The sequence below is a fragment of the Apteryx rowi genome, unplaced genomic scaffold (assembly GCF_003343035.1).
Source record: "Apteryx rowi isolate R43461 unplaced genomic scaffold, aptRow1 scaffold_168, whole genome shotgun sequence".
Classification (NCBI taxonomy): Eukaryota; Metazoa; Chordata; class Aves; order Apterygiformes; family Apterygidae; genus Apteryx; species Apteryx rowi.
This window is the reverse complement of record NW_020447952.1, coordinates 214,939-241,702: the sequence shown is the minus strand read 5'-3', so window position 1 is coordinate 241,702 and position 26,764 is coordinate 214,939. Positions and strand designations below refer to the sequence as shown.

At 54.7% G+C, this 26,764-nt stretch overlaps 1 protein-coding gene across 1 annotated transcript in view; it reads left to right on the top strand.

Annotated features, from left to right (window-relative positions):
• Positions 1–26,764, top strand: part of MYO18B (myosin XVIIIB) — an 89,290-nt gene that overhangs the window by 17,560 nt on the left and 44,966 nt on the right. The window contains exons 12-22 of the mRNA XM_026060271.1: positions 7,227–7,397; positions 9,213–9,303; positions 12,103–12,295; positions 13,883–13,963; positions 15,256–15,403; positions 15,943–16,102; positions 17,662–17,845; positions 18,667–18,868; positions 19,477–19,586; positions 24,758–24,823; positions 26,466–26,594. Coding sequence (XP_025916056.1) covers positions 7,227–7,397; positions 9,213–9,303; positions 12,103–12,295; positions 13,883–13,963; positions 15,256–15,403; positions 15,943–16,102; positions 17,662–17,845; positions 18,667–18,868; positions 19,477–19,586; positions 24,758–24,823; positions 26,466–26,594 — 1,535 coding nt within the window. The remainder of the gene's footprint in view (positions 1–7,226; positions 7,398–9,212; positions 9,304–12,102; positions 12,296–13,882; positions 13,964–15,255; positions 15,404–15,942; positions 16,103–17,661; positions 17,846–18,666; positions 18,869–19,476; positions 19,587–24,757; positions 24,824–26,465; positions 26,595–26,764) is intronic.

The following is a 26,764-nucleotide window of genomic DNA, read 5'->3' as shown; positions in this document are numbered from 1 at the left end:
TGAGGAGCTGGGAAAACTCCAGTCCCAGCTGTGAGTGGAGAAACTGAGGCACGGAGCACTGCACTAGACCGGCCTGGGATCCYGCGGGGAGCTGGAGGCAGAGGCAGGGGCTGGCCCCGGCGCTCCCAAGGGTCTCGTCGTGCCGGCACGCAGCAGCGTGACGCTGCCTCTCGGCTGCCCCTAGGCAGAGGTGGCTGGTGGGGACGTGAGAGATGAAACCTCCTTGAACGTCCCCTTTAGCTTTCTGAAATGGGAAGTTTCCAGATGGACTAGAAACCATTTAGCCAAGCACAGTAATGGGGATGTCCATCAAAATGTAAAAGGAAGAGCACCTGGCAGGATCCGGCGGGCACTAATTACCCCGTTCCCGCGAGCTTAGGTGCCAATCAGGAATGGGCTGCAGTGACTTATTGCATCCTCACCAGGACTGAGAAAAATCCTAAACCCACATTAAAGCTGCTGTTTTACAGCCTCTGAGATGTAGTGACCTTTCAGTAATTGATGTGGAAATGACACTTTGTTCTTAATTCCACCAAAACTCAATGCCCAAATTTATCCCAATTTTTTCATTACTGCCTGTTGCTGAAAGGATGAGGGAACAGCATATCTATTATTAGCACTGACTCAGAGTTTCCCTTTTATGACAAATATATCTGTCCCTGGGGTGGTCACTGTTGCAGAGGGAAAAATAAACTGATAAACTTCGGCGTGGTGTGTAGGATGTAGCCGCATTATTATTTTCAGTGCAACCCAAGCCCGGTGCAGTCTGGCACCGCTGAGTGGGCTGCGAACCCTGACAGCAGAGAGGAGCGCGGAAGATGACAGGCGGAAGGCCTTCAGCATAAAGTAACAGCATGCAACTTCACGCAGGGATCGTTCCTCTCCTTCTTCCTCCTCCCTCCTGCCCTCCCCCAGCACCTTCGCCTTGCAATGTTTTCAAATGCATGCTTGCATAATTCAAGTCTTTAGAGTTTGCTTATAGATGTGTCTGTGCTTGTGGAGGCAATAGCAGGCCCCTCCTTTCCCCTGGGATTCAGTAAGAGAAAAGGACACGGATTTGCAAGGAAACCTTGGTAGTAATCTCTCGTGTTTGCTGGTGCTTGGCGCCACTTGCATGTTCCCCAGCACCAGCTGCTAGAGCGGCTCTGGGGTCCGAGGTGAAGAGGGCAGGTGCGGGTTTGGGTCTGGGGAGCCCAATCTGCAGGACGTGCTCAGGGCTCCCCCGTCCCTGCCCGCAGCGGCTCGCGCCGGCCCCTGCTCCGAGCCGCTCGCCGACCTGCCTGGAGGAGGGCGGGCGGCAGCGCTGGCCTCCCCGCCGCGGTCGTGGCTGCAGGCTCGGGTGGGCGCCCGGCCTGCCCTCCGCTGAGCGAATGCCCCGCGGGTGGAAACACAGGGCTTGTCGTGCACGCAGAGGGGTGGTTGTTAACGGGACAGACAAGCTTGCGGGTGCACGCCTCTGTGTGCTCTTCTTTTAAAAGGGCTTTAAATGGAGCGTGCTAGGCGAGGATACGGGCTTCCCACCTGGGCGTCACGAGCGTGCCAGGGCCGGGGGGTGAGGGAGATGTGTGTCCCGGTGGGAGCAGAGCAGTGCCCCGCTGAGGTCTGCTAACGGCGCCAGAGCAGCTCCTGTGACATGTCAGAAGTGTTTTCCCTTACCTGGATGCGAGGGTTTCGGAGAGCCTTTGCCCTCCTCATTAATCCCTCGTACAAACGATGCTACGGCTGCAGCCTGCTCTTCCCACAAGCTGGTGGTGTAAAAGCTTGCCAGGGTCCGACCCCGGCTCTGCTGCTGCGCTGCCCGCGGTGCCGCGCTCCGCCTCGGCGGCCGGCGAGGGGCTGAGCTGCGCGCAGATTTGTGGCTGGTGGCTGCAAGGAGAGTGCCTGACTGTGAGCTTTGCGTGCGCTGCTGCCGTCTGCACGGACCCATCTGAGCGGCCGGGAGCTGGAGGGGAGCCTGCGAAACGGACCCTTCCGATGGCCCTGGACAAGGGAGGGGGAGAGGGCCGTGTTCTCCCTCGCTTGCACCCGCCTGGCGCTGGCCGCCTTCAGCTTGTGCTTTGGCAGAAGGAACTGCCAGACCCAGCGCAGGCAGCCTCTGCCTCCTGCTTTAGGAGATTTCTTTTTGCTCTGTAGAGCTGCCCATCCTGGGGCTGATGGCAGAACGATAACTTCTGGATTCGTTAAGTCACAGGCTTTGCTGTACCTCTGTGCTGCAGACGCAGTGAAAAGCCACCTCGCTCTCCTGCCGGAGAGGGCTCCCCTGCTTCCTTGCACCATTCATCAAAACGAGTCTCAGAGAAGACTGCGTTAGGCCTTGGCCTCTGAATCTTGCCATTTTTTCTCTCTGTGTTAAAGCCTTTTGCGCTTCAGCACCTGGATTTTCTTGCTGCACTGGGACAGGCAGCTGATTTTGCACCTGTTTTCGGTTCTCTGTATTTATTTCATGAGTTGCAGCCGTCAAGGGCAATAATTGTGCCATGATGGAACCATGCAGGCTTCAAGGGAAAGGTCTTAAGCAAGGTGACACAGTCTCTAGGGGCTGAGCCTTAGCGTAGTAGCCACCCAGCTACAAGCCCGGAGGAGGTGTCTACCTAGCGTTTCAGTTTCCCAGGCAAGAGAAATTAGGCCAGAATGGAGAGTGTGGCCACCACAGCTAGAGCTGGAGATGTTTCATGAGGTCATGCATATCAGCACTGAGGTCGGAGCTGCCTCCCAGCAGCAGGGTTTACCAAAGGGTACTTGCTCTTGACTACATTGGTGTTAGGGAGTTTTTCTCCAGATTTCGGTGACGCTCTGTGAGGGCATTTTGCAGACATCTGGTCAAGCCCCGCTGCGTTGGTTGGAGTGGCGGAGCTGATGTGCAGCCCACGGGCTCAGGGCAGCAGCCTTTTTATCCTTGGGGAATCGCAGCTGGGTTTAATGAAGCCATGAACAAGATGTTGTGTTCTTGCCCCCTTTTGCTAATGGATATTTGTCTGTCTTGGAAAGGCCAGGAGACTAGGAGAAGCCTGCGGTGTGGGGCAGAGACTGCCGGGCGGTTTGGCCGCGATGCCCTGGGCTGCGTCCGAGCAGAGTGAGCCCTGCGCTCCCTGCGGCAGGAGGGCTCTGGGTTCGAGTGCAGACCAGGCAGAGCTCTGCGGTCTGCCGTTTGGGTCCAGGAAACAAGCAGAAATGAGGAGTTTTGTTGGAATTTGTGCCTTGAGCAACTTAAAGCACAGGGTGGGGAGCGGAAGGCATTCGAGCCCCGAGAGCGGGAGCCGTGGGGAGAGCCACAGGCTCGGCCATGCAGGGAACCGGCTGCTGTGGAGATCAGCGGCTCTGCACCCCGGTTCCCACCTCGCCTCGGCATGGGAGTTCGTTTTCCTCCGGGTCCTGACTGTGGTCTGGGGTTCAGACCCGGTGATCTTGCTGCTGACTTATGGGTGGCGTGAGGGCTCCAGCTCTGGGGACCTGTTACGGCTGACACCGATTCTCCTTCGCATGGATTTTTATAATTGCTACCGCGGCTCCCCAGCCTGGGCAGGCCGGCTCCGCACGTGGCAAGTTATGGCACTATCTATTCAGCGCTCTGACATCTTTATTACAGACAGTTGGGGAAATGCAGCCAGAATGGCAGATTTCTTTAATCATGCTATTACACAGCTCTCCGCTTTGTTATATATAGGCTTTAATATGTCATGCATCAGACAATGGGTCAACAGAGAATAGACTGGTGGAGAATTTAGTGCAAGACAAATAAATTAAGCATTCAAGCCAGAGGGAACGTCCTCCCTTCCCCTTCCCCACCCAGAGTAATAAAAAGGGACAAATGGCTTTTTTATTTGTCCCATTAGCAGTGCAAGCGTTTTAATGACAAAAGAAGTGAAAGAAAAAGGAGGAGCTGAGAAGGGGCGGCGGGGCAGCGGGACGGCGAGGGCAGGTGGACTGCGTGTCCCTGCTCATGCGTGGGCATCCGATGGGGAAGGCTGCTCTGGCGACAGAGGTCCCGTAGCAGAGGCCGAGGTCCCTGGGGCTCCCTGGGCATCGGGGCTTGCTGCCGGCGCGGTGCCTGCCTCCGGCCTCTCCTCCTAGGCAAGCCAGGCAGTGGGTTTCCAGGCACGTTCTGCCTCCCGTAATTGCCTCCCCCGTGCCCTGACGAGAGCGGAGACGTGAGGCTTGTCCGCAGCGAGCACCGCCTGTCTCACGGCTCCTAATTAACGGCTGTAAAGCCAACGCAGCGTTGCGAGCGTGCGCTGCAGGCGTGGGGGCAGCGAGGCCGGCGGGCCATGGCGGTGGGGAGCCGCGCGGCATCCCCGAACCGGCCCGCTCCTGCGCTTGTCCGCTGCTGCCTGGGCTGCACCGCGTACGGCTTGGAAAGCTGACGTGTGGCCGACGGGGTGGTCCGGCCCCGCGGGAGCCTCCGGGCCTCCCTGCTGCCCCGAGAGCAGCCCAGTCCCACATCACGCTGAACCTAAATCCTCCAGCTGCAAGGGCAGAGCAAGCCTGGTGCTGACACTGTATCTTCATACTGCTTCTCTTAAATATTAAATGTGCCAAAGTAATTACCTTTTAGGTGTCAAAGTTGGCGTGTTTTACAGTGGTCAGATTACACCCTGGGTGGCTGCACACTGCCGCTGCTATTTATGTTTTATGAAGTGTGAAATGCTGCTTGGCCTCTCTTGCTTGGCCGGGGCGGGAGGACAGCGGCAGATACCGCACCTGGGAGAGCCCCGAGCGCGTCGGGAGCTCCCGCAGAGGGGTCCGTGCCTGTCCCTCCGCTGATTCAGTGCACACCAGCAGTTTACAGCTGAGGTGCAGCTCAAGGAGTATCTGAGTGCAAAACCCACAGTGTGATGAGCGTTTCAGAGCTATTTACCCGCTGCACGCGGGCAGAGGGCTCGGAGCYGCCGCCGGGCCGCAGCAGGGTCTCCCCAGAGCCCGTCTGGCTTTTGGGCTGTGAAGCTGTGTGCAAACGTGGCACCGGGTGGCCCCGCGCCTGCACCGTCTCCTGTGCACTGACGGGAGCCCGGGCGCAGCACCTCATCCGAAAAGGTGCCCATGGGTCCAGCGCTGGTAGCTAGTGAGCACCAAGGGTGCAGGATACGGCTGTCTCCCGCTTTCCTGCACAATCCTTTTCCTTCGTTGGTGGCTACTTGCTTTATTTTAAGGGCTCGTCTTTGCTGTAAGATCAAGGCTGACTCCTCATTAGTCACCACCTAAAACCACTCTCTGCCAGGTCTCTGGACGACTTTGCTCGTTTGCTCCCGTTTCTGCTCACTGCACTCCCGTGTTCCTGATTTCGTGCCAGCTGGCTGGCTCCAGAGCATCTTTCATGCCTAGGTCTGTAAAAGGATTTATCCTGCAGATTGTCTCCCTATTGATTTTAATCATTAAGCTGGAATCGCTATGCTGGATATAAATAATTTCCTTTGAAAGTGCATGTCAGCTCTGTTTGCTGATGGGGCTGAGAGGAGAGCTGCTGTCTGTGTTACAGGGACAGCAAACATTGCTGGGTCTGAGTAAGGTGATCCTGGATTTTGAGGGATTGAGTCATAATCCCATCAGCTTCCATAAACACATCTGCTAGTTCGGTCCACTGAAGCTTTTAAAATACACAGAAAATGTTCTTCACGCCTTGCTAACAGYGGCAGACTGGGTAGGGTTCCCATATCCCACCTCCGGGTTTCTCACTAGCTCTCACTTTCCTCCGAATGAGTCCCTGGAGCCAGTCTCCGCTGGGGCTCGCTGTGCCGGGGCTGCCCGGGCGGGCTGAGCTGCGCGGACACCGTGCACGGGAGCCCGCGGGACCCGTGTGCCGGCAATGAGCCTCCGCGCACCTCGGAGCGGCAGCAAGCGCAGAGAGCTCTCCTGGGGGGAGCAGCTCTTGTAGGAGGGTTGAGAGCACTGGTCTGAGATCCTTAACATTTGCCACCCTCTCCTGATGGGAAAAAAAAAAAAAAGTCCTTCTGTGCCAAACAATTACCCAAAGGCCAAATCTGTCAACCTTTCTTGAATCGTCCAGCCTTCYGTTAATGCAACAGATACCTTGCAAAGCCGAGAAAATTGCTACAGCTGTTGAGTAGTGGCATTTGTGTAGAGCGGTCTAAAGAGCAAGCATCCCTTGGGCATCGCGCCGGCGGGGAGAGGGGGCCGGCGCCGCCGCGGCCAGGCTGGGCTGGGCTGGGCTGGGCTGGGCTGGACTGGCCTCCACTGCCTGAGCTGGGCTCTGGAGAAGGGCTTCAGGTGGAGGGGGGGTGGACTTTAAGGAGGAAAGAGCTTTTCAGTTCGGTTGGAGCTGTTGCTCAGAAGGGGAATCTGAGCCCTCAGAGTGAGGTAAGCATCCAACCACATCCACTTTAATTGAAAATTAAAAGAGCAGACAATAAAGAACTGCAGAAAGCAGTGATACTGCAATAGAAGGAATTAGAAAGAAGTATATGGTTGCTGACTTACTAATGCATACGGACYGCAGTCACAGATAGCTGTCGAACCAGCTGAAAATGCTAGAAAAGCAAAGCGGAGTTTTCCTGAGTTTGTGTATTGCTGTAGGTTGCTTTTAGCAGCCGCAGAGCCAGGCTTTCCCGTGCGGCGTTGGGAGCGCCGGGATCTGCAACGCCAGCCGGCTGGGCTCCCACACGGCCCGCGGCGCCCAGCGCCCGCCGCCTTGCCCGGATTTGTTCACAAGCTCCGACAGTCTGTGTGCCGTTAACAAGCGTCGGTGCGTGCTGTGATTTCTGATCGAGGGTTATGTAATTAAAACCATACAAACGAGCTGGTAATTAACAGCTCCACTCTGGGCAGGGTCTCCCCCAGCTAGTGCCCTGCTGCTCTGCTGCCCGCTGCTGCCGTTCCGGCCCRTTTTTGCCCAGGCTGATTCATCTTTCCAGGGGCACGTTTCAGCCGTGGTCTGTAGGTTTGTTGCTGTGAGCGGGTCGGCAAGCGTGCGGTTTGAAAACTGCCCCTTAAGGCTGCGAGGGCAGGTCTGCGCCAGCAGCTTTTCCGCGGCAGCACGAGGGCAGCTGGGGTTCTCCGGTGCAAGACTCCCTCCTTCCGCCCCATCCCGCGCTGCAAGCAGCAGTCGTCTTTCTTTGCTTTATTTCTTTTCTTTTCCATTCGGGGCTGGATGTGGCAGCRGGGCAGGGAAGCGCGGAGGCGGCAGTGGCGGCGGCGAGTGTGTGCCGGCGTTGCTCGGGTGTGCTTGCGGGATCCCATCTGTACGTGCTGCCTCCTCTCTCCCCTCTCGGCAGTTGGCAGGAAGCAGTTCATGAAGTTCGAGTGGGCGAATAACGCCGCAGACGTTCTGGGCTGYGACGTGGAGGAGCTCACCACCGCCGTCTTCAAACACCACCTCAAGCAGATCATAGAGCAGGTCACGGCTCGGGGCAGTCGGCTGCCCCTGGAYGAGGACAGTCCTTCAGGTATCAGAGTTTTATAGTCCATTTTTCTTTATTTATAGTCGATGCAGAAATACCGTGCTCTGCACTGCTCCTGAGCGGGCACTGGGGGAAGATGGAGTTCTTGGCGCTGTAGGGAAAGGCAATGCACCCTTCTCTTTTAAGGCAGTAAGATCCATTTAAATATATTCATATTAAATAAATTGTTAAATGTGCTCAGTCAGGTGACTCTCCTGAGCTTTGAAGCTGACTCTACCTGTCGCTTCTTAAGGACACCTGAAGGTCCAGTGAATTCTGATAATGTCAGTGGCATTATTTTAAGCAATATGGCATAAAAGTCAGGTTATTTGCCAAGAGACCCCACTGCTTCCGAGAGGCCCATCTCCGAGTGAGATCTTGTAGAAACACCAACAGCACGGGCATTGCAGCCTCTTCGCTCCCCTTGTAAATCGGAGTGGTGCTTGTGCCTCTGCCCGTGCTGCCGGAGGGCTGGATGCCACCGGGCAGCAGTGCTCTTGGGCCCGGACAGTCAAACCTCACGGTTTCCGTATGTGTGTGTCACTCACGCTTTCTTTTCTGCGCTGCAAACCTCACCTCCTGAACTGGACGGAGCAAAGGAGTCCTGTTGAATGGACCCGTGCTCCACGGTGCACCAACAGCCTCCCTGAGAGCAGCCAGCTGCCACGTCCTCGCCACTTCTCCTGTTGTTCTCAGGACAAGCGAGGCATTTTGCAGCAGTTTTGTGTTGTACTAAAACCAGGATGAGCGCTCAGAAGCCCGTGCAAGGAGCTGAAACGACAGCGCTAGGGAGAGGGAGGGAAAGGGCGAGCAGCACCAACAAGCAGCTATGTTAATTGTAAATATCAGGCACTTTTAAGTGGAAAGCAGAGATCATTTGGCTTAGGGCACAGGGATATTTGCTACCTGCTGACATCCAGGCACCGAGAAAAATTCACAGCCAGCACCAACCTAACTCCAATGTGCATGTGGTTTTTTTTTTCCTCTTTCATGATGATATTTTTCTTTTGCAAATTTGTTTTTCCCCTCTGCGTGTTTGCAGCCAGGGCTTGTGGCTCTCCGACATTTGCTGCAAAAAGGACTGTCTGTTTGCGAAGGGTGCAAGGAGGTTGCCTGTTCCCTAGCAACCAGCTGGGTTTCAGGGTTAAAGAAAGACCATGAAATGCTTTAAGAGCTCCCCCCAAAAAAGGAACAGGAAGGGATAAAAGGAAAAAAAATCGCAAAAGGGCAGCTGGAGCTGGCAGGGAGCTTCCTTCCACCATGCTCATAAATGAAGCAGCGCTTGCGCTTTGTGCATGTGCCCGTGCGGCTCAGGGAGAGCTGGATAGTGTGCGGTACCACACACCAGTGCTTGACAAAACGTTGCTGAACCAGTATAAACTTCAAATTAATGCAGGGACCTAAATTGCAGAGGCAGATCCAGCACGCACAGATGGGGGAGAGTATGAGATATCGCCCAGTTTTAAGGTCAGCCTTTCCGTGCCAGACTAGTCCTCGGCGACTGAATTACAGCTGGGCTGCTGCAGGCTGTGCTGATAGAAGCAAGAACTTGCAGCACTGGCCCTTAATATGGTGATGGTTTTACTTCTTAAATATAAATTAGGCCAGAAGCACTAGAGGAACTGAAGGTATACACCTGGATGTTTATTGCTGGTGTAACTGGAGCTATGTAGCATCTGCCAGACAGAAATTAGGAGCAGCGCAGGTTGTCTTACCCAGAGAGCAAGGGAAACACCTGCAACTGATTGTGTCTCAGGCAGGTTGGACTCAGCGGGAACTAAATGACATGTCTCTGCCTGCTCTTCTCTTTGCGTGTGCTAGGGCCGAAGATGACGGGCGTGGAGTGCGTGGAGGGGATGGCTGCGGGTCTCTACGAGGAGCTTTTCGCTGCCGTCGTCTCCCTGATCAACAGGTACGGGCGCTGCCGGGGCCTGCGCCAGCGGTGCCTCTGTGCACCCAGAAACAAGGCACGTTCATGACATTCAACGCTAACGTGTCCTTCTCCTGGCTCTAGYGAAGAGCAACCTTTACTGGGAGCTCTCTGGAGAGATGCATGTAGCAGGCAGCCGCTGCCTGCTGCAGAAAGGTTATCCAAAAATATCCGTATCAGAGAGTGTGTGGGCTCCTGGTGAGCCTGCCAGCGTGGTCCAGAAGTCCCCAGAGAGCAGCAGTTAGGTGCTCAGCCCGACCRGTGTTGCGTGGGCCTCCTGTCTCTCCTGCCTGCTCTTTGCCTGCTGGCTCTGGCCTGGGTCACCCACGTGCCCATTTGTTTCTTCTCTCCTGAGTGCCTTCAGGGTGGGAAGAAGTGCTGAGCCACAGGCAGTGCGTGGGGCCGGGCCCGGCGCCTYGGTGCCCGTCTCTGGTGTGCTGGTATGGCACCGCGTCCCAGGCCGCCAGCTGCTTTYGGCTGCCCTGCTTCGCTCCCGAGCAGAAGTCTGACATTTCTGAAAGTGGAGGCTTATGTTGCAGCAAGGTGCATCTTCTGCTGGTGTGCAGCCACAGCAACCTCACCGCCTCGCTTGCGCCTGCTCTTGGCTCAGAGCTTTCCYGGCTCCTCGGGAGCTGAAACCTCCCTGGCCACGGGGTGCCCGTGGTGTTGGCAGCCGATTAGCACGTTTTCTGCTGCAGCGCACACCTCTGTCGGATGCTCTTGTTCTGAAGATACTTCCACTAATCTCATTTCCCAGCAGGCAGCACAGAAAGTGTAAATACCAAGCAGCTAAAATCAGAGCATTGCAGCGCTGAGATGCAGCTTGTTTACTTATTAATAATAGATGTGACTTTGCAGATTGAAATCAAGGTTACCAGTATGTACAGAGCAATAAACCAGTCGGGGAATCCCATGGTGAGCCATGCAGATGCTTGCTAGGAATTGCTTCTTGAGAAAAGCTTGATTGCAAGAGAGGATCAAAATATCAAAAATTAGAGGGTCTGGCACCAGAGATGCTTTATCAGTCTGTGTTTGTGTCCTGTTGTCTGGGGACTGGTGAAGCTCAGCAAGTGTTACTTTTCCCTGTTTCCCTGGGATCACAGCAGCATCCATCTCAAGAGTCAGGACAGGAAGGATATTCTCTGTGGTCTGATGTCTACTTCTTCAACTGGTGAAAATCTGAAAGATCTACTCAAATGGAGTAATTTAATAGTGGGGTAAGAGAAGAACCAGGCTCCCAAACCATTTAGTTTTCTTAGCTCTGTTTCACAACTCAATTCCTCAAAGTCAGCATCCACATCAAATCTGGTGATTGAAAATACTCTGTATCATTGTCACAGGTTTATTTTAGCCTATTTTCTATTTTAACTTATAGCAACCAGGTTTCAAAGGGAAATTGCTGTAAGGTCTTAGCATCAACATCAACAAGAGCAAAATATTGCTGGTTCTCTTGAATAACAGCATTAGCTCAGAAGATATGTCCCATGTCCTGTCTTCCCTTTAAAGCTTGCTTTGCTTTTTCTGATTTTATTTTCCAAACCAACCTACCAAATCCTTTTAAACCATTGCAACAAAGATCATGTAGGTCCAAGTGAAAACATATGTTTCAGTGCAGTCTGGAAAATGTTATTTTCTTCAGTGAGTTGATAGTGCTTGTGAACTTGAATCGCTTTCAGCTTCTGCAGCGCCAGAGTGTAGCACACGCTGGTGTTGCTGCAGGAAGGTGCTGAAATGAAATTCTTAAAGCAATTTCTAAATACATTTTTGTTTCTTCATTCAACCTTGTACTTTCATCAAGGCGCAGGAACTCTCAGTGGCCTGTGCCATGTAGAAGAAATGCATCTTCTTAAATCTCACCCAAGTGCACTGCAGAGGGCTGCCTGCCGGCAAGCTGCCTGCAGGAGGAGGTGATGGGAAAGGCCAAGAAGCTCTGCAGCTGGTAAAGTGCGGAATAGCACAATGTGATGGCTGTTTCAGAAGTGTGCGTTAAAAACAATCCCAGAGATTTCTCGGGGTTGTGCTCTCCTGCTGCTCTGATCTGAAACACTGGGAATGSCTGCAAGCAACATTTTAAGAAGTTGCAAGCAGTATCTCTCTTCCTCTCAAGAACCAACTTGATGCCTGTTCCTCAGATCATGCCTGTCACCACCTGCATTTCCAATTATAGATTTCATCAAGAACTAAAAATTGGCAGTCTTCTCATGTACAAACACCATATACATCATGGTCCTATAATTTGTGTTTTGGAAACTCACCGTGTCATCAACGTTGGCATCACATGTCAGTTTAGCCACTTTTCAAATCRACTGTTCTATCAAACCTAATGCATTTGGATTAAGACTTAGTATTTTAAATAAGTAGAGTGTCAGGACAGGAACAAGTGTGGAAGCGGACACATCTCATCCTCTCATTAACAAAGCATCTGTTAAGCCAGGTCAGGAATAGCCCATGCCAGATGGGCTGCATCTAGGCTGGGAGAAGCCACTTGGCTTGAGTGGATCAGAGAAGATGTGGGTGAAACTCAGGCTGTAAGGGACAAGAGAAGAAAATGTGCTATGTGACTGTTAGTGCTCCCTGACTGGAGACACAGGCAGGTGGTGTCCGACTGGGCGGCCGAAGGGTGGAAAATGCTGGGACGGTTGCTGGTACTTGAGTGACTGCTTGGAACGGTGCTAATGAAGGGATGCACACGCTGGGGAGGAAATGGTGGCTCTATGAAAGCTGGACTCAGGTGTGTGTCTGTGGGTGAAACCCCCATGCTGTGTACGACTGTTTCCCCAGGTCCTTTTCGTCCCACCACCTCTCCATGGCTTCGATCGCGGTGGTGGACACGCCTGGCTTTCACAACCCACGGCATCAGAAGAGGGAGCGAGCGGCCACTTTTGAAGAGCTTTGTCACAACTACGTGCACGAGCGGCTGCAAGCCCTCTTCTACGAGAAAATGTTTGTCTCGGAAATGGAGAGGTACAAAGAGGTGAGGCCTGAGGGCCGGGTCGCCCTAGGAGCCGAGGCCGCGCTCCCGGCTACGTGTCAGCCAGAGCACCCTTCTTAGCCCCGGGGGCACGAGCTTTGCATTTGGCTCCACRGGCCCTTGTCCCCTGCTGTGCCGCGGCTCAGTAACTCTGTCAAGTGGCTTGAACGGGAGGAGTGTTGCAGAGGTGCTGGGGGTCTGAACGGGCAATAGGCCTGGAGCTAAGTCTCTCTCGTCCCCCTGCTGCCCCAGGCCTCTTGGATCATCATATATTTCTTACATGCTAGAAATGCCAGGCTGTCTTGGGGATCTGTTTGGGCAAGCTTTTTCCAGCTCAGAAAACTTTGAACCCTTCTATTGATGCAGCTGTTTTGCTAAATTTCCTCAGGCGCTAGATAGAGAATAAAAAGGAAAATGGTAAATTACTGCAGAAATAAACTGCTGTAAAAATCTTTAAGTAGAGATGAACTAATTAGACATTATTAAGCATACATTAATAATTCTAGCTTTGGAAAAATAGTTGAATTCCCATGGCTTAATATTCACACATCACTTGAGCCAAGTAAGTATATGTATGTTCTTCAGTAGCAATGAATATGTAGTTACTGTCCAAGCTTGAAATGAAAGATGGCTCGGCAAGGCCCCATCACCTCGGGTTTGCTGGTGGCTGAGGATGGCTGCCCAGGCTGCTGCAACGAGTTTATCTGTCAGCCATGCTAGTGCGACTTGGAGCCTGAGCCCAAATGACAAATGACCTGCATTCCTCGCAGAGCTCAGTCACCAATGGTGCCCTCGGTGCAAAGTGAAATTCAGGCCCAGCTGCTGCTTTCTGCTCCACCTGCATGCACAGGCTGCAGACATGAATCCCTGAGCAAAACCTCTCTATGTTACCATGGAGAGAGATGAAAGCTTTGGATTTTGCTGAACATCCCCGGTTTGCACGTGAGCAAGGATCCACTTACCTCGCAGCTGCCCTTGGCGCGGGCGGCTCTGTTAGCTGCATGGGGTCAGAGCATGCTCGTGGAAAGATGGTCTCCGAGGAGCTGCTGCCTCTCCTCGAGACCGGCGCATACCCGGGCCCAGCGCAGGGACCAGTGGCAGGAGCAAGGGCTGGATTTAATGTCACTCATGGGGAAGGTGCAGTGATTACCTGCAGCACCCAGAGCTGGGCAACACGGGACTCGACCTGAAGTTCTCCATTTAGAAAGGGAAATTTAATAAAAACAACAGTGAGCCTTCAAGCTGCAAATTAAATAATTGATTATTTTCTTGATGCTTTCTTGTTAAGTCTTCAACTTTTTTTTATATCCATTATTTATGCAACTTGTCTGACGCTCGCAGAAGTGCTGCAGAAGCCCTTTGAGCGCAGTGGTCCTGACAGTCCTTCCTGTGATGGCAAGCGTGGCTGTGCCACTGCTGTCGCTTCAAAGATGTCTCACCGGGAGCGCTGCTCAGCCAGCGTCAGATCCCACAAAGCAGAGCGGGACGGGCGCAGGCACCTTCTTCTTCCCCCTTCTTGCAAGTGCATTTCCTCTTGGATTTCGTATGCCAGATCATGACTGAAGTTAACTTTTAAATGATGTTTTCCAGGAAAATGTTGAGGTGTCTTTTGATCTTCCAGAGCTCTCTCCAAGGGCCACGCTGTCCATCATCGATCTGAACCCATCACAGGTAATCTGTCCCAATAACCAGAGTGGTGACTTATTGCTCTGTCCATGCTAGAAGCTGGCTGTCGGTCTGACACTTCACAAGCACCTTTCTCCCTCCCAGAGGAGTGAGGATTTCTTGAGGCAGAGGGAGATGTCATGATGTCTCATGATCCCTTGTGATGTGTTTGGCACAAGCAGAACAGCTCCTAGGCCATTACAGGGAAGGGTACAACATCGATTGGTATCTTCTTGGTGTTTTAAAACACACATTTTAGTGCTGGTGGAGGCACAGTGATAGCCCCTGGAACGAAGTCTGTATGTCCTGGGGTGTACAGCCGAGTCACCCCAGCGGCTGCTGCCCCAGTCCGTCTCTCCTGTGCTCTGTTCAGCCTGGCGGGAGATGCTGGGCTCGTGGCACGGCCCAGCACCTCTTCTCACTGCTGCCTGGGAACTGCAGCAGAGCGGGCTGGAGCAGTGCTCAGCGCCAAGGAGATGCCGGCGATGTTTGATGCRATGGGTTTCAGCTGGCTACACAATCCCAACTTGTCTTCTATAGGTGGCTAAACAGCCATCACTGAATTGTTATATATGCACCTGGGTCAGGCTCGAGCTGGTGACCTGGAAATGAGAAATTCTTCATCCCAGGCACCGCCGATGCTCTGATCGAGCAGCTCCCCATGCCTCGGGAGATGGCTGTTAGCTGTTGTGCGTAGTTCTGGGACAAGGCTCGGCATGCAGAGCAGTGACCATGCCAGCAGAGCGCAGGCCACATCTGTCAGTCGGGATCAGGAGAAGAGAAGCGGCTGCTCGTAAGCAGGGCCCCTCACAAGGGTGCTTTAGCAATAGGCTTCCCAAGAGATCAACCCTACAAGTGGACTATAGCTAGCGGTAGGTCTGCTGGTCATAGGGTAAATTGTCCCTCAGGAAGGCGGTTTGGCTTGTCTCACTGCTTCTGCAAGGTGCTCTCTGTTGCATATTTATATGCCCTTTCTGCTCAAACCCAAGTGGGCAGTCCTCCATCCTGGGTGCCCTTTCCAGCCTGGCAGCAGAGCCGGGGCTGACTTGGCTCTGCAGGACACAGCATCCTGCAGAGGGTTTCATGGGTGATGTCCAGAGCTGGAGCAGGCCAGGAGGCTTTCCTGAGCCTGTCCAAGGCTTGTCCAAGGCAGGAGAGACAGCTGGGCAGAGGCTTCTTCCCTTCCCAGGAACTGGCAGCGCTGGGCAGAGCTGGTGTGTGTGCGGGCTGGAGTTGCCCTGCTGCTGGCTGCCCTCCCGTGCCTTTCTCCGAGCCCTGAGGGACTTTTCCTTTGCTAGCCACAGGGGCTGCCCGGCGGTCCAGCAGATGGTCCCCGGGGGCTGCTATGGATCCTGGACGAGGAGGTGCTGATTCAGGGCTCTGGGGACAGTGCTGCCTTCGACCGCCTGTGCTCCTACTTTGCCAAGACAGGAGCTGACCAGGAGGGTAAGGAACACGCGGGACAGCTTGGCAGCTCCCTAGGTCTCCCGGCTGCCTTGCCTTTGGCATTGTCATTTAGCTTTGGAAATTTAAAAAACTATCCAGTAAATTAAATATCTCACTAGGCTTTTTCCTCTTGGGTGATTCTGGTTTCCTAAGAAACACAACTCTGAGCTTTCTCCAACCAGCAAGATAAGTGTGGGCTTCCCAGACTCACTCCTGGTACTCTGCCTTGGCCGGGGCTGACCGGCCTTTCTGCCTCTGCAGCTGCTTGGATGGCAGCCGCTGACGGAAGCGCCTGGTCAGGATCCTGGCTTGGACATGGGGGAGCTGGTGCCTCGGTGCAAGGTGCTGCAGGGTGATCCCTGCACCCTCCACTAGCCGAGGCTGCAGGAGCTCTTCCCATACGAGGTCGCCTTGGAGCAGGGCCAGGGGGGCCAACCACAGGAAACCCCCTTTTGATGCAACCTTTGCAGACCTCTCTAGCACGCAGCCACATGGCTATTGCCCAGTAACCTCCTCTTGCTGTTGGGTCGCTCTTACAGAGGAATGCTACATGCGCAAGTGTGAGCAGGCGCTGCAGTTCGAGATCTTCCACCAGCTGGGCACAGACCCTGTTCGCTACGACCTCACGGGTTGGGTCAACAAAGCCAAACTCAACTTGTCAGCGCAAAACGCCATCCAGGTCCTGCAGCAGTCCAAGGTGTAAGTATCAGGGCGGGCGCCAGGCTTGGGGGTGTTTAAAATGCACCGCGAGGCTCGGGGGTGTTAAAGAGGGCTGCTCTACTCAGGGTCTCGCTCACCACAGCGCCAGTGGTGATCACCTTGCCAACGGGAGTGGCTTGGGGAATAACCTCCCGTAGCGAGATGGAGAGCTTTAGCTGGAACCTGCAAAACCTTCTGCAGGTCTATGAGGAAGATGATGGTGGGGAAAGGGGTGGGTTTTGTGGGGCAGCCCAAAAGAGAGGAGAGGACCTGGAGTCTGGCTGAAGCCAAAGRAGCTGCAAACAGCCAGGGCGGGCAGTCCTGCTGGCAAGCACTTCTTGCCGTGGGGGGTTTCTCCAGCCAGCATTGGCCGATGTGAGGAAAGCACATGCTGTTGTTCCCTTCGGGCTTGTCACGGACAGCAGTGGCGAAGTGTCGCTGTCACACCTCATTGCTGGAGTCCAGCTCAGCTCTGATAAAAAAAAATGCAAGAAAAGCAGAAAAAAAGGCTCTTTTCACCTCAGCTTTGCAGAAATCTTGAGAGTTTAGTTAAGGTGGTTTAAGCAGATGTCAAGTGATTTGAGTTTCAGCCATCTTTCACTTGCAGTAGCGTCACCCCCCCAGCCTGACTGACAGCCAGATCTACACATTTTGATTGCGGCAGGCGCTAAACAGAGAGCTGGTGAATAATGCCACAGTTGAACAGCTTTCCATCAAAACCGTCTGATTTCTTCCAATCAGCAGATTCATTTCATGGACATTTTCAGCGGAAACTCCCCTTCCCAGCAGGCTGCGTCAGCGCGAGAGGCAGAGCGGCGGGTGCTCGTGCTCTGCAGCCCCGCGGCTGTGGCCGTGCAGCCTGGGGTGATGCTCCGGCACATGGTGCTAGTCGGGGGCTCAGCAGCCCGGTGCCCGGTGCRGGCTAAGGGAAACCCCCTTCGGCTGCGGGAACATGGTCTTGCTGCCTCTTCCTGATCCGGAGGGGCCAACATCAGGGTTGGCCCGAGCCGCGCAGGGTCCGTCCTGTGCCGGGGCAGGGAGAGCAGGATCAGCGCAGGGCCTCATCCGGCAGGGAGATGCTGCCCGCCAAGGGCAACTTCCACACAGCAGCTGCTCGGGTTTTCATTGCTGCGTCTAAAAACCTTGTAAACTAAATTGGAATTGAAATGTAATCAAGCTGTTACAGATGCCTCCACATACACGATAAATTTAACCTTCTGTTTAAAGACTTTCAGCTCATTTTGTTTGGGCTTCAATTCAGGAAAGTTTTAATAGCCGTGAACAGCTCAGTGCCCAAGCCAGGKATAAATGACGGATGGAAAGGTGCCTCTGCTCCCTCTTTTCTTGCCTGTTGCAGGCTCTCAGCAAACTCTCCCAGGAGCGTTAGTGCAGTGGGGACCCTGCTGCCGGTGTTGCAGGGAGCGAAATAATGCACAGTCCCCCTTTCTCTTCCCCTTCCAGAGGACTATTAAACTCGTTGCAAAGACGGTTTCCCATGCCCTGTAGGCCAGCATCTCTGCAGCTCTGTCATCCTTGTCTCACTGCTTCACTCCCGACAGAAACGCTCTGAAGGACCTGTTCCTGCCTCGGTCCAAAATGCCCCTGATTTGCCGCTCTGTGGCAGGTCTGGAGGGATATTCCCAGCCAGTCTTGCAGCGAATTGGCTGTGTGAGGAAGACCTTCACCAACAGCTTTGCCGCCGTGAAGAGGAAATCCGTGTGCGCTCAGCTCAAACTCCAGGCGGTGAGTGTGGGCGCAGGGACACGGGTGCTGCGCTGGGCCTTCGGGGAGGGCGTCAGCGCGTTTGCGACGCTGCGCGTTCAGCACAGCGGCAGCCCTGGCTCTCCAGGGCGCCCGGGGCACGTGTCTCCCACGCCAGCGGGTGCCGGGCTCTGGCTGCTGGTGCAGCTCTGCCTGCGGTCCCATGGCCCTGGGACACGGCTCTGAGTGCCAGTGGCCAAAGAGCCTCTTGGAAGCCTCTGTCCCTACAGGAAAGTGTTCCTGGAAAACAGACCGTAAAGCAGATTACATGTGCACCTGGCTGTGCCAGTGTTTAATCCTTTTAAGCGCTCAGGAGACCAGACCACCATGCCAGTTATGTGCCAAACTCCTGCTGATCTTAGTAGTAATTAGGTGCCTAAATTCTGTTAAGGAGACAAGCTTTAGTTTCTGTAGACTCGTCTGCCAGGCCTCCTTGTGATCCTGGATCTCCCTGGCAGAGCTCATGGGCAAATCCCTGCCCAGAAACCCTAAACCCTTGCAGGAGTAAGCCCATCTGTTAGCTTTTTCTAACCCACTGACCTGTCAACGGAAAGCCTAGGACATCTGGAGAAAAGGTACAGCTCAGCGTTTGTGACTTGCCTCTCAGCTCCACACGAGGGGCAGAAACCGCTGTTCCTAATTAAGCAGATGAATTTCTAGCACTCTGAGAATAATTCCTTTACGTGCCCATTAAACCCCGAGGTGGGCGGAAAGGGAGTGTTGGCCCAGCTGACCCCATGTGCTACCCCGTTCCCCGCTCCCTCCAGCCCCGATGCCTTTGCTGATCTCTGGTTATCTGGCAGGATGCGCTCACAAACTTGTTCAAAAGATCCCAGCTGCACTTCATCCACTGCCTGGTTCCACGAGCTGGGGCGGACGGCACGGATGGCGCGGGATCTCAGCCCCCCGCGCCACCCGAGGGAGACCTGCAGCTGGATGTTCCGGCTCTGCGAGCCCAGCTGGCGGGCGCCCAGCTGCTGGATGCCGTGCGCCTCTACCGCAYCGGTGAGCCTCCTGCGCGCTGGGGTGGGTGGGCTCGCGGGACCGCGTGCGGGTGGTGCGGTCCTGCCGGTGGCTCAGCCATTCCTGCGCTCCGCTCGCCATTTGCCTCTCAGCAGTCCCACCTGTGCCGAAGCCCCCAGTGCTTTTTTGCTGTTGTGGGTTTGCAAGGGCTCCCAGCTTCTCTCCTGCCGCAGCCCACGGTGCTCCCGGGACAGCTATGTCAGTGCACCCCAGGCTTGGTCTCTTCCGCCCCGGCCGGCCGCCCCGGGAGGGGATGGATGTGCTGCACACAGTCAGGCAGGAGCCGGCATTGACCCGCAGTCGCGGGGCTCCCAGGCTGCGCGGAAGCAGAGCGACCCCGTGCAGGAGGCTCCCCAGCATTTCCTCCCCAAAGCAAGGCACAGGGCAGCATCCCGCCTTCCTGAGCACATCTGTGCCGGGCGCTTCTCCAACTGCTCTCTGCTTGCGCTCTTTGCGGGGATCCTGTCCCCATAAGGGGTAGCACCCGTTTCCCCACTAACTGCATGACTTCCCAGTATTTCCACGCAAAGGCCGTGCTCGCGGGGCACGCGGCCCCTCTGAAACGTGCCTGCCCTCCTCCCTGTCCCCAGGTTATGCGGATCGCCTGCCCCTGACGCAGTTCCGGCGCCGCTTCCAGGTGCTGGCTCCGGAGGTGATGAAGAAACACACGTCCGCCTATGAGGTGCCGGACGAGAGCAAGGTACGTCCAGGGCAGGGGTGGCACGGCTGCAGCAGTGCGGTGTGGACCTGGAGACGGCGTGCTGTGAGCTAAGAGCCCCTCTGGGGCTCCGCCAGCGGCCGAGCTTTTTGTGCCCTGCCTAATATGATCGAGACTTTCTGTGCAATTAGGAGCAATTACTGGAGCTCCCTCGTGACACACGGTCCCTGCTCTGGCAGTCGCTGTAACCCGCACGCGCATGACACTGGCCGTCCTCTCTCTCCAAACGGCTGGGCTGGGCCAGCATCTCCCTGCGCTGCGGGTTAGGAGCTGCTTCCCRCCTCCCAGCCTTATCTGTTCTTTTGGTGACTGAGATAAAGCAAAAAGGTCAATATGGTTCCTTAGGCGACTGGTGGGGCTGTGGAGCCCCTGCCTGCGGGTCTGCGAGCCAGCGGAGCCCGGTGCCTCCCGGCAGCCGTGGGCGATGCTCCCTACCCCAGAGCCCGCCTGGGCTGCAGGGCTGCCGTGGGGAGGGGCGCACATCTGGACAGCTGTGGACGAGGGTGCCAGCCTGAAAGCTGTGGTAAGGGCATTGGGAGTGCAGGCCTGGGGGTTCTTAAGTGCATGACTGCCTTCAGGAACTAGGAGTGAAGGAGGAAAAATACATCCAGCGAGGCTCAGGCTAGCTTGCCAGAATTGGCAGGGCTGCCGAGAAATGATGGTTAGGTCCAGGAATCTGCGGAGTCAGCCCGTCTGTTCAGGCGCTGAGCTGTCAGCGCTCAGTATTAATGAACAAGGACTTCAGGTCTTACAGGGGCCGGCGATGGGCCTCTCTCCCTGCATTGCTGCTGACTTTGAAAAGCAGTGGGCGCAGCCGTGTAGGAACCATGATGCATCTCCGATTTTCCCTCTGAGTTCATGCAATACAGCCATTTAATTCATTGCCAATGTATAAAGCGTCCTCATTTCCTCCCTGTAGATCTCATCTAAAGCAGGGGATTAATCACTGGGAGAAGAGTGACTCGGTTGGTGCTGCTTTCATGCACCTTCCTCCAGATATTCTGCTGGAGTTATGGTCAAGGTGCGCTCGACAAGCCCCAGTGCACAGCAGAGGGAGACTCTGGATTGCAGGGGGAGCTTTACATCCTGCTTGTCCTCACCCTTCCTGTGTGGGACTGAAAGCAGAGTGACCCGAGTCCTCTAGCAAGCTGCTAGGGTGTTCCTGGAATAGTAGCAAAGCTCTGCTTTTAGTCCCCCTCAGGACTGTGTTTTTGCAAATGCAGTAAACATTCCTAGCGTGGGCTGCATTTGCCAGTGTTATTGCACCATGGAGAGGACTTTGAGAAATCAGCCTGGAAGTGAAGCCTGCTATTACTTCTTTTTAATACTCAAGAGCAAACTGCTTTGAAATTCCTGCTTGCTCAGAGCTGGCTGATGCCACGGCTCTCCGGTGCTCTGGCCACCAGCCTTGCAGGGCTGATTTCGCAGGGCAGGGTTACACGCGCTGTGCAGCAGAGGCACGTGCAGAGGGGAACACGTGCTTTCCTTTTGCCCAGCGTGGCCGTGCCCGTCCCTCGCCCCAGCAGGGTGCAGCCGGCACCGACTGCCCCAGTGCTTCCACTCCTGGAGTCGGGGCTGCTTCCCGTGGCTGGGCTTTTGGGCTCCCCCAAAAAGCAGATGGCCGTGGACAGGCCAAGCAGTGTTTGCAGAAGAGGTCGGGGATAATTTAAACAGCGGCTTTGGTTTTTCTCTCYGTTTCCCTCTGCACCCCTGGCTGATCCCACGATCTAGGGGGGTCAGGGCTGCTCAGGGTGGGGCAGGGCTTTCCGGGGTCAGGGCTGTGGTCTGGGGTGGCATGTGCCCGTGGGGGCAGGATCCCCAGGGAGCCAACGGAGCCGGGATCGCCTGGCGATTCCCACGGACCAGCCCTCATGTGCCTGCAGGGACCTCTAGAAACAGCGGCCCGAGGTGGCTCCTTGCCTCATGCTAAGCCTGCAAATTGATGGAGCTCAGGAATGAGGGCGAAGATTTTATTTACTTGCCAGTTTTGTTTGTTTCATAATAAATTTGTAGCGAAAACCAGGGCAGCCTGCCCCGGCCCCTGTAACGACCTCTGCAGAAGCTGATAAGCGTTCGGGGTGGGAAGAGCCRCGAGGAGATGAATTAAACATGAGCACGTGCGCTGTTGCGCAAACTGCCAGCGAATGTGTGCAAATTCAGTTAAGACCTCAGGATTTAATAAGACTAGTTTGACAGTTGGAAAAGGTCAATATTGTTGCTAAACGCTGTAAGAAGGCAGAGGGTGCCTCGTCAGCAGCGTGTAAGCAGGAGATCTGAAAAATCCCGTCCTCCCTGGAGCTTGTTGTCATGCGGTTTTGTTAGCAGGAGGATGCTTTTCCGTAAGCCGCGTTAACCCGGCCGCTGGAGCCCGCGGCGTGTTTGTCGTCAGCGCGTGCATCGCAGGGCGGTGGTGCAGGCCCACGCRCGGGACACCCAGCAGTCCGGCTGCGCCCACGGGGCCGTGTCCCAAGGAGTCGTGCCCCTGTGGGCTGGCGCATGCCGTCCTCCCCTTGCCCCATGCGCCAGCTCGCGGGGCCGCGGGCTCTGCCGGTCCTGCGGGCTGGGATGCTCCCGCGCCGGCGGGAACGCACGCTGGGAACGCCTCCCTTGGCTGCTTCGCCGGCGTGAAAAGCGATGGCACTTACAGGAGCCTGTGATACGTCTGACAGGTCCCCTCCTAATCGCTGCTCAGAGGTTTCTCAGTGATCCAGGAAAATCCTTTGCTTTTTCCCTTTCTTTCTCACGGCCCGCCAGGCTGGAGGAGAAGCGCCGGGGCGCGTGTCCGCCAGCACCACGGGTGCTGCCGGGGAGGAGGCATGCGCTCGCGGTGATGAGCCGTCTTCAAGGCCAGCGCCTGAGTCTGAGAGCCTGAAAAGCTCCCAAATCGGGTTATCCCGAGGCTCTGCTTTTCTGAGCTCTTTGGCTTCTGGATATGCGTGGGCGTTAGTGTGGTTRTATTGCAGACTAACTGCATCCGTTAAGGGCCAACTCCTAGTATAGGATCTTATCCTCCTTCTAGCCCAAGCCGGAGGCCCACCTTTGGTGTGTGCCATCACCTGGCTCCGGAGCACGCAGGAGCGCTTTTGTGCTAGTTGTAACACCAGGCACGTGTGCCGGGGCCCGGCAGCCCCTGCCGCGGCRCTCGGAGCCCAGCGCCTTGGAAGGGTTTCCCAGGTGGGAAGGGGCAGTGTGAGCGGGGACACACGAGGCAGCCCGGGGACTCTGCGCCGAGCGCGGCATTAGTGGAGGATTTTTGTTATGGTTTCTGTAGCTCCAGGGTTTTCAAATCCTCTATTTGTCCAGAGAGTGTTCATTGCCTTGAGGAAACGTGCGGGATTTCTGGCTGTTGCTTCTACCACTGCTTTCGCGTGTTGGTCCAAAGCTCAAGGTAATTGAATTCAAGCTTCTCCTAAGACTCAGGAATAATCTCGCATTGGCTCCCTGCTGGAGGGCTCGGCTCCGCACCAGCAGGCTGCTTCCTCGGACGGCATTTGGGATGAAAGCGCAGCTTTCCTTCCCACCTCTCTCTCCAAGAACAGAGGCTTTCAGTAACGAAGCCGGAGGGAAGCGTCCCTGCGGCTGCCGGCGCCGAGGCACGGGGAGACCCACCGGTGCGGCCGTTCGGCAGCTGGGGGAGCYGGGCAGCCCCGCCAGGAGCCGGCGGCCGGCGCGCGGGTCCCTCCGGACCGGAGGCGGCGGGGACGGGCGAGGGGAGCTCTCCTGCTCCTGCGGATCCCCTTCCCCATCCCCTCCAAAGCCWGCTCGGCAGCCAGCCCTTTCCGACCGGCACTCACTGCTGAGAAGCCGGTTCGGAGGCTCCTYGGTGCGCTGGGCTCCCGGCCTGCGGGTAAGCCACAGACACAACCAGCCATTTATTTTCATTCTGTGCTCTAAAAATCTTTGATTTGGGGAAATYGTCTACAACAGCTTGCTGGAAACTGAATTGTGTCCTTTTTTTTTTTTTCCACATTTAGGAAACAGCTATCTTGGGAACGTATGAAGTAGTCGAATGTACTTGTCAATGTAACACATTTTTCGAAAAAAATAGTAGCTGCTGGGTTAATATTTTGTTTACTAGCATGTCTCATGAGATCTGCCGATATCTTTTAAGGGTTCTCAATGATATTTCTGTAATAAATCCCAGACTGCAGAAATGCATGTGGACTGAGGTTTCATTGCAAACCTGAACAAGAGCTAAGTTTAGTGGAAGATTTGTTTAGGTGTGGGACCCCGAGCAAATCTGGGGCCTTTTTTTTAAAGAATCGCTAAGCACACACAGATGGATTTATTGTGGCTGGAAATCAAGTCAGTGGAGTTTGAGCTGGAAGCACTGGAGGATATTTTTGGTTGGTCTGTATTTTCTGTAGGGATGATATAGTTGCTCACGCTCCCAAATTAAATCGAAACTTAGAAAAAAGTTTCTTTTGATGTTTCCCAAATCTAATCTGTGCTGTTTGGCTGGTATCACGTTCTGCGCGTTTTCGGCTGGCTGCGCAGCCTGGCGAGGGCCAGAGGGGGAGAGGAAAGCGCACGTGGGTGACGGGGGGCAGYGGGGCTCCTTCTGCGTACGACGCCCAGGGAATATTGCTAATGAACCTGCTCGACACGTCTCGCGAGCAAACTCGTGGTGCGGYGGATGGGCTGAAATCCGTCTGCTGGGGGATCACGCTGCGTTTTTTTCTCCAGGACCTAACAATTATTTTTCTGCCTGCTTTGATTCTAAAAGAAAAGAAATATTAAATGTTTAAGAGAGACCGAGGGGAGGGTGCCCTTTTGCGTGGGGGGAGGGAGCGAGGGTGCAGGGGTGAAGARTCGCTGCAGACCCCAGAAGCGAGGTGGACTTTACGGCTCGCGTGCTTTGGTGCACGGTGGGGCTGGCACGGCGAGGGACCTCCTCAGTCCCTAGGATGGGACGTTACCCCGCTGCCGCCAGCGGACGGTGGAGCGAGCTGCTGGCGGTGGTGGGCCTGGGGACGCCTCTGCCCGTGGGTTTCAAGCGGGGTGCACCCTGGCTTGGTCCCCGTATGCACCAGCGAGTCCCCATCCCTGCGTGTCTGCAGGCTCTGCCGTGGCTCTGGCACGCGCAGACTGCGTTCGTCCCCTGCACGCGAATGTGGGTCTCTGTAACGCCTCGATGTGCTCCTTCTCCACAGGCGATAGAAGAGCTCTTCCAGGYGCTCGATCTAGAGAAGAAAAGCATCGCAGTAGGACGCAGCCAGGTACGGTGGCTAAAATCTGTGCTTCTCCACTGGTCTCAATGCGTATGAGCACAGCCRTTCCCAGCCAGGCACTGCCAGTTATCCTGAGCTTTCCAAAACGAGGAAAGGCATCTCCTCTGCTTCCTGCTGCAGAGCTTCCCAAAGTGTCCGGCTGGCTGATGGACCAAAGCCTCGGTGAAAACTGAGGAGGAAGGCTCCCAATTCCCATTTGAAAGYGTTACCCTAGGTAAACTACACACCTAATCATTGAAATCCAGCTCCTACTGGCATTTAAGCACCTAATTACCTTTGATTTCCCACTGAAATAAATGGGGCTTAGGAAGCTCATGGTCTTTGAGGGACTGGGGTTAAAAGGCTGCTGAATTGGGCRGCTGCAGATGCAATAGTTGTCACAGTAACAAGATATGAACTTAAAGCTGATAATCTCAAAGAAAAAATAATTTTGTATGCATGCTTGCTTTTAGCTCTCAGAGTCTATAAAGAAAGAATTCCTGGAGCAGTTCTGTGAAGCAACATAACTTTCTTTCATCCTGCATACTGCACTTTGCAATTATCCCTTCTATGAAACTCTTGTACTTAATCAATAGCGTGATAGCAGCTCCAGTCACATCTTGTTATATAGGAGTTAGTTTTGCCATCACTTTGAGCATTGATTTTGTACTAGCTTCTAAAACTCACTGGCTTGTGAAGTTAATACAGACATTAATGAGACAATCAAATAGGTGGTGAAGCAATCATAGCATTATCTCAAGAAAGTGAGTTTCCTTGGAATTGTGCTTTGATTCAATTTGCCGTCTTTAAAATGCAGCTCTTTAAGTATGCCACGGGGTTCACAAATGTAATTTATTTTTTATTAAAACTGAATTATGCAAATGGTGCACAATATTTGGAAGCGATTGGTCCACATCCCAAGAGCTTCAGCAGGCAGAGGCTGAGAGACATCTTATATTCTGAAAGATCGATAGTGGGCTAAATTCAACAGCATTAGCAAATTTGTATTGTTTATGACATCTTTATGGCAAGTTCAGTTGAAGAAAATGATGTGGTTAATTTTGTTTTTCCCATTGTAAACTAGCATCTATTTTCTGCTGCTATTRTCTGCTCTGTGTGTGCGTGTGTGCGTGTATGCTATCGGAAGTGCCTTTTCCAGCAGAGGTACCAACATTGTCTTTGCAGAGGGTAGGGAATGTGCAGTGATCCATGGAAAAAGTTTCAAGGACTTAGAACTGCTTGTAAATGGTTGATGCTTATGTCAAAAAGCAGGGAGAGAGAAGAGGCAGGGCCRGCGTGAGCACAGTGAAGTGCCTGGGGAGGGTATTTAGCGCTGAAGTCCCCATGAAACCGAGGGGGACAGGGCAGCTGGTGCCTCTGCAGGGCCACGTTTGGCCCCGTGACAGCGGCTCAGGGCGCTGGAGAGGGCTGGAGCCGGAGGGGGGCGTGAGGGAGATGCAGCTGGGCAGGGGGCAGGACACGGACAGAGCCTGTCCATGGACCTTGGGTCTCCAGCAGAGCTAGGGGAGGTGGCCTTGTGCTGACCAGCAATACGGACCGTTGGCGGTGTGCAGCTTTCATTTCTTGGCTGGACGGATGCTGGCGACAGACCCTGTTCTAGGGGTGAGTAACTGCCTCTGCTTGCTGCTAGGTTTTCCTGAAGCCGGGGGTCATCTCCAGGCTGGAGAAGCAGCGCAACAAGTTGATATCCCAGAAAATGATCCTCCTGCAGGCAGCTTGCAAGGGCTTCCTCAGCCGGCAGAAATTCAAGAGGTTGAAGGTATCCATCCCTTGGATCACGAATACCCTGTGCCCACCACAGCACAGGGTTGGGCTGCTGCAGGAGGGTCAGTGCTGCTGTGACGTGGCCAGGTGCACCTCATGGGACAGAGTACAGCTCCTCTGCGCTGAGCACACTGCTCCTTCAAATGGTAGCGCAGAGCCCCGTGC